Source organism: Chrysochloris asiatica, unplaced genomic scaffold (genome assembly GCF_000296735.1).
Source record: "Chrysochloris asiatica unplaced genomic scaffold, ChrAsi1.0 scaffold00020, whole genome shotgun sequence".
Classification (NCBI taxonomy): domain Eukaryota; kingdom Metazoa; phylum Chordata; class Mammalia; order Afrosoricida; family Chrysochloridae; genus Chrysochloris; species Chrysochloris asiatica.
In genome coordinates, this window is record NW_006408538.1 from 11779587 (window position 1) to 11786661 (window position 7075).

Genomic DNA, 7075 nt, shown 5'->3' on the forward strand with positions numbered 1-7075 from the left:
AATCAAGATCCATTAATGAAATTTACAAAATTCAAATAAAGGAGGAAAAAAGAAAGGTAATCAAATCGTTGCGTCCCTAGGACTATCGACAGGAATGAAAGTAACCAGGAAAGTTGCTAATTGTATTCTAAGCCTGCATCCAAGCTACTGAAAGCGCTGCCGCCTACTTCAGGAGGGCTGCGGCTCCGGGCCGGGCACCCGTCACCAGGCACCGGGCACCTAGTCCTGGCGGAACTGTGCCCTTGGGCCGGCGCCCTAATTGGCCATCTGGAAGGGCTCCGACTGGAATCCGAAGAGCCTCTGGCCGTAGGGCTCGCTCTCGCCCGGCAGCTTTGTGCCGGCGAACGCGAGGTAGTGCTCGCTGCCAAAGTGCTCACAGTGGATATTGAGCCAGTCTCGCTCCGAGCCGAATCGCTCGGCCTCCGCCAGGATCCGGGTCAGAGCCATGATGTAGCTTAGCGCCATCTGCAGGGTCTCGTACTTGGACAGCTTTTTATCCTGACCCCACTGAGGTACCACCCGGCGCAGGCGGTCGAAAGCCGTGTTGAGCCCTTGCATCCGGCGCCGCTCGCGCGCATTGGCTGCCAGGCGTCTGCGCGCCGCGCTCTCTAGCCGCTCGGGCCCGGCGCCCGTGCCCACGGACTCGGCACCGTCTGCGCACGGGGGCGCGACGCGCGCACCTGGCGCCTGGCTGCTGGGCTTGTAGGATTTCATAGCGGTTGTACGCGGCGGCTTTGAGGCCACCAAAGGGTAGCCTGGAGCTCACAGGCCCGCTAAGACGTGTGTGTGGGCTTATCTGCAGAACCGCTTCCTAGCGTGGCACTTCTGTAGCAACAAAAAGTTATAAATAAAGCAACTCACTTGGAATCAAATAGTTTACAGTGGGGAGGAGTACAAGGCTGGACCTTCAATCTTACTGAATAACCAAGTTGGTATCTTTTCAATTGCCCAGATTTAGGGGTAATTGAGGTGCTGAAGAGAACGTCATTGTCCCAACATGAAGTTAAAAACGAGAAGGGAATGTTCCATAAAGTCTGATCTCGCTTGTTTGGGGATGGCCTTCCACGTCCTCCAGGAAAGCGCTGCCCTCTCTTTGGAGAAGATGCACTCCTCCCGAAAGAAGCTCCGAAGCTCCGATGGGGAAAGCGCTTTTTCCACAATAGCTGTCGGAGAGTGCTGGACCAACCTTTGAGGAGAATTTATAGCCCAGGGCTGAAGGAGGGAACAGGTGGTGGCAGGTGGGCGGGCGTCCCTGCCTCTATCTCGGCACCTTCCTACCCTGGGAACTGAGGGGGGAAGGGGAGCGACGCACAGCAAAATCCTGACATTACAGCCCTGGTCTGTTGACGTTTCTCTAAAGCTGTGTCTGCCCAGCACTAACCGGCGCACCATCTGGAGTGATCTGACTGTCCCCAAAAGAATAGCGGGGGGTGGGGGTGGGGGGATGAGGAGAAAGTTTCATCTCTAGTCAATCTTTTCCCATATTAGAGGACTTAGGTCAAGGTTTTAAAAATGCTAGGCATCTTTTGTGTGAAGATGTTGCTCTTGGAATTATGAGACGTATAAAACCTTTAGTATAAGAGAATTTATCTTTAGAGACCACCAGCAGCTCTGTAGGAGAAAGAGGACGCTTTCTGCTCCCGCAAAGATTGAGTCTCGGAAACTCTATACAGGGTCTCGATGAGTCTAACCCGAATGGCAATTTTGCATGCTGTTGATCTAATAAATTGATGTTGATTTTAGCTCTTAAGTACATTGGGACACATTACCAGGTTCAATAATTATTGCAGATCTGAAATTTACTGTGCAAATATTTTTACTGTGTTGTATGGAATAATTTATTATAGTGTATGAAATCATATTAATGTGTATTATACAGTTGAATTGCATAAATCAGGTACTGAGAAATTAATTAGTTTTATCCTCCGTTTCCCCTGACACAGGTTAGTAAAGTTTGCAGGACATACATTGTAGTGATAATAATTCACTTATTTGATTTGACATTTAAGCCTAATAAATTATAATGTACATACATATATACAAAATGCAAACATCAAATTTATTTGTGAGATTTTTTTTTTTAATGCCTAACGGAAGAGTTTCACTACTTCATAAAGCTGTAAATATCTTATAACTACTTGATGTTTCAGTTGTGTCAACTGTGCTCAGGAACAATAATAGTACAGCATGGGTCCCCCTGTTGATAATGAGGATCACATTTATATAGAGCAACTTGATTTCTTTCATCTCAGCTTGTTTCTAACTTTTAATGAGTGACAAGACAAAGACATCGGGCTTCAATTAAGTTGGTATGTTTTCTGGATCTTCAGAAAGAACAAGTCTGCTCTTTTTCCTTTTGAAACACAGATTATACCATCATTATTCACAGATATTTTTGTTTATAAAATTATCAAGTTCTCACAAGTGGGGAAATCTTTTCACCGTGACTTGTTTGTCTCACCCGCTGCTTTGTGACAACTCTGACTCCAAGTACTGTCTTTCCATTAATCCTTAGCTGAGGCAATGACAGTGAAATGAAGTTGAATAACATGAAGACAATAGGCTACAATTGAACATTAATGAACTCCAGCATGACAGATGTTGAACACAGAGTTTCCTGCATGAAGTCACTCAGCTCTGTTCCTCTGCATCCTAACAGCTTTGGTCAAGAACAGCAGTTCTGTGAGAAAACAAAAACAGAACCAAAACCATGCTATTTAGTCAGCAAAATGTCAGCTACATTTGAGTTTTCATGTCCTACTGATGTTATTGTTGCTTATGTTCATTGATTTCATATCTTTTGCCAAGGAGCCCACTCTGTGCTCCTCTTTGGAATGGTTTTCTTTTTCAAAACGAACTGTGCCCTTGTTCTGGACACTAGTGTCCAAAGTGTTAATGAATTGTATGTCCTTGCAGGCCCTGTATCCAGTGTTGATGAGATTATAACCAACAGCGTCAAAAGCATAACTTGAAGAAAAGACAGAAACATAATATTATGCATACAACATAACTATTTTAGAACATAAACCATAGAAGATATCTATGAAGTGAAAATAATCTAACAACAGATTATGTTGCAATAAAGGACCTTCAATGTAATATGGAAAACATTTTCCAAATCTATCTTAAGGAGCATAAGTTCTACAAAAATGCTTCTGGGGAAAAGAGTTCCACTGTCAAATAAATTTGGGAAATACATCTGTTATCTCCCTATCGGAGAGACAGGAAGCAAAAGTGGTACAGTAAAGATTCTGAGAAATCCTGGAGCAAAGAAATCTACTTAATCCAATATTTCCTAGATCTTTCTGAACATATAACCTTTTTTCTTAAGTATTAACAAAACTTCCTAGAACACACTTTTCAAACCTGCTCTAGTACTTACTTTCTAGAGGAGGAAACTGAGGTCCAGAGACTAAACACTCAGCCAGTTAATAATGGAATTAATACAAGAAGTCAAATCTCCCAAGTCCCTTGATTTTAGAAACTTAAAAATTATTAAACCACTTACTATGAGCCCCTCATTTTACAAGATGATAACTAAGATCCACCAAAGACTTCCCAAAGTCAGACATATTACTCATAACCACTGCAGGAAGAGAGCTAGAAATTGTGTATTAAAAGGACAGTGTCACTTATTTTATAGCCGCAGTGTCCTGAAAATTATGATTATGCAAGAATTGGCCCTTACTGAGTGGTTGGTAAATAAATTAGATAAATGATAGTTAGAGAGCTGTTGATTAGAATAAGTACCTTCCTAGGGAGTAAACCATACAAATGATTTACGTTCAAAGATGAGGCTTTCTGCTCCCATAATGATTTATAGCCTTGGAAACCCTGTGCAGGGTCGCTATGAGTCAGAACAGACTCCATGGCACATAACAACAACAACTACGTTGTGGAGAACAGAATTTAGTTCTACATTTTGAATGCAGAATGAATTCTTCCTTATCAACAATTGGATCCATAACCATTTTGGCCAGAACATGCATGTCAAACTAATTGCCACTGTATTTCTTTACTGAGGGAGTGAGTGATCCTAACAAGAGAACTGGTAGTTACTGTGTCTGGTGGTTGATTAGAAATCAAAACTGGGAGATGCAGGGGGTGTGGGGGAAAGGAAGAAGGACCTTATACATGTAGTGGGGAAAGGGAAACAGTATTTTAGAGGAAACAAGTCAGTGGCTGGAAATTGTTACAAAATATGTAGAATCCGTTTAAGGGTAAACATGCCTTTGTTATCTAAAACCATATTTAATTTTTTTTAATGGAAAATCTTAAAAGACACAAAAGGAAGAAAGGAAAATACTTGGCGAAAAAACATTCATTCTGAAATTTGCATAGAGAAGGAAAATGAAAGAACTGGGCTTCAGTATGGAAGCACAGTCCATACTGAAGCCCTCTCTTTGTTCTTCATCTCTAAGTATTTCAAGTCCTTTTTGCTTCCAGCAAGCAAGGTTGTGTCATCTGCATAATGCATGTTGTTAATGATTCTTCCTCCAATTCTGATACTGCAGTCTTCATCATATAATTCATATACTCAGATTATTTGTTCAGCTAACAGATTGAAAAAGATACAACCCTGATGCCTACCTTTCCTAATTTTAAACTATTCAGTATCGCCTTGTTCTGTTTGATCAACTGCCTCTTGGTTAGCTAGATAAGCTGTCTTCCAAGTTTCTGGCATAGATGAGTGAGCTCCTCAGCATTGCATCTGTTGAAACATTTCAGTTGTATTCTATCCGTTCCTGGAGCCTTGTTTTTTTTTGCCAGTGCCTTCAGTGCAGTTTGGGCTTCTTCCTTCAGTACTTCAGTTCTTGATCATATGCTACCTCCTGTAATGACTGAACATTAGCCAATTCTTGTTGGCACAATTCTTTCATGTAGATACATCTACTTTGTTTTTCTTTGTAATTGTATTTCCTGTGTTTGCATTCCTAATAAACAAAACATTATGTTTTCAAATTTTACATAGATTAAATAATTCTGTATTTTATTTTTTTTTTTGTATTTTGCTTCTTTGCTCCATAGTATTTGTGACATTCATCTGTATTTTTGTGTATGGTAATAACTTGTTCATTTGTATTGTTAGAAACCATTCCATTGAAAGAACATACACTATCATTTTTATTCATTTGTTTCATGTTTTACTTATTACACCCAAAAATGCTATTGTCAACATTTTTATTCATATATCACAGTACATTTATGCAACATGTTTTTTTAGGTTACATACCTGATAGGTTTGTTGGTGTGATCATTACAGTTTTGTGTCAGCTTTGCTAGGCTGCCATTCTCAGTGGTTGGCAATTAAGAGAGAGAATCGCCTATGATGAAATCAATTATAGTGCAAACATCCCCTGATGTGATCTGATGTGATCAGCTCTGGTCTGATGTAATTGCCCCATGTGTTGTAAATCTTCACTTCTTAGATATTAATGAGGCAGGAATCAATCTACAGGATTAGATTGTCTCTTGAGTCAATCTCCTTTGAGAAATAAAAGCGATTAAATAGGCAGAGCTCAGAGGACCTACTATCACCAAGAAAGAAAAGCCAGGAGTGGAATGCACCCTTTGAGCCTGGGATTCCTGTACGGTGAAGCTCTTAGATCCAACAAAAGATTGATGCTAAGACACATGAAGATATCTAAGGAATGTTGGCCCTATGAATGCTGAAAGGTGACAAGGGCTTCTCTGCAGGAAAAAGTCTTCCTCTAGAGCCGGCACTCTGAATTTGGACGTCTAGTCTCCGAAACTGTGAGAGACTAAACTTCTCTTTGTTAAAGCCATCCACCTGTGGTAGTTCTGTTACAGCAGCACTAGAGAAACAAGACAGCTGGACCATGGACTGTGTGTATCTCCTGCTTTCATTACACTGCGCTCAGTTTATACGCCTACCAAAAGGATATGATAGTTCCCACTGTGCTACAGCCTCACAATCTTAGTATTGTCAGATTTAATTTGGTTTTTGTTTTTGTTTTTTTAACCAATTCAGTAGATGGATAACAAATAAGTTACTGTCTCATGATTTTAAATGTGCCTATTGTTTGTTAAGGAGATTGGCTATATTTTAGTATATGCATTGGCTGTATCTATTTCCTTTCAAATCCACTGCCCGTTTTGTTATTGTTAAGTGCCACCAAGTCAGTGCCGGCTTCAGCGCTGGCTTATAGTGACCCTTACGCATAACAGAACAAATAATAGGTATGTTTGTATCCACTGGGGCTGCCACTGTATTAATCCATCTCTCTGAGGGTCTGCCTCTTTTTTATTAACCATCTGTTTTACTATTGAACCCTAGGGTGACATGGTAGGATAAGCACTGGGCTACTACATAGGGTTGGCAGTTCAGACCCACCAGTCACCCCCAAAACCCTGTACAGGGTTGCTATGAGTTAGAACTGACTCAACAGCACACAACAGCAACAGTTTTACCAAGTAGGAGTCCTGCTCCAGAAACCGATTCCTCCTAATAGCATATCCAAAGTAAGTAAGACCAAATCTTACCATCCTTGCTGCTTCTAAAGAACATTCTGTCTGTATTTCTTCCGAAAAATTTGCTTATTGTCCGTGATATATTCAATATTCTTCTCCAGCACCGTAATTCAAAGGCATCAGTTCTTCAGTTTTTCATATTTGTTGTTCAGATATCAAATGCATATGAGGCAATTGAAAAGGATACTGTTTGGGAAAGGCATACCTTAGTCATCAAAGTGACCTTTTTGCTTTTTACTGATTTGTGTGAGTTCTGAATACACGTCTTATCAGTTACATGTGTTGTAAATATCGTCTTCCACTCTTCTTGTTAGCCCTCATCCCATAGGTCCCAGACTCATGATGACCCATAAACAACTGAATGAAACACTACCCAATTCTGCCATACTATTACAGGTTGGGGTTCCAGTTGTTGTTCTCCATAAGATTTCCATTGGTTGATTTTAGGAAGTAGATCCCCAGGCCTTTCTTCCTAGTCTGTGTTGGTCTGATTGTTGTTGTGTGCCATCGAGTCGGTTCCGACCCATAGCGACCCTGTATAGGGTTTCCGAGGGTGTAAATCTTTACAGGAGTAGAAAGCCTC

At 41.0% G+C, this 7075-nt stretch overlaps 1 protein-coding gene across 1 annotated transcript; it reads right to left on the reverse strand.

Annotated features, from left to right (window-relative positions):
• Nucleotides 1-255: 255 nt before the first annotated feature.
• Nucleotides 256-714, reverse strand: ATOH7 (atonal homolog 7 (Drosophila)). The gene has a single exon (XM_006835823.1). It carries the CDS (start codon nt 712-714, stop codon nt 256-258), a length of 459 nt encoding a protein of 152 aa, XP_006835886.1.
• Nucleotides 715-7075: the final 6361 nt, after the last annotated feature.

What these genes read in the sequence shown, in the direction of transcription:
- ATOH7 (XM_006835823.1), bottom strand. Translation starts at nt 714, where the DNA reads ATGAAATCCTACAAGCCCAGCAGCCAGGCGCCAGGTGCGCGCGTCGCG.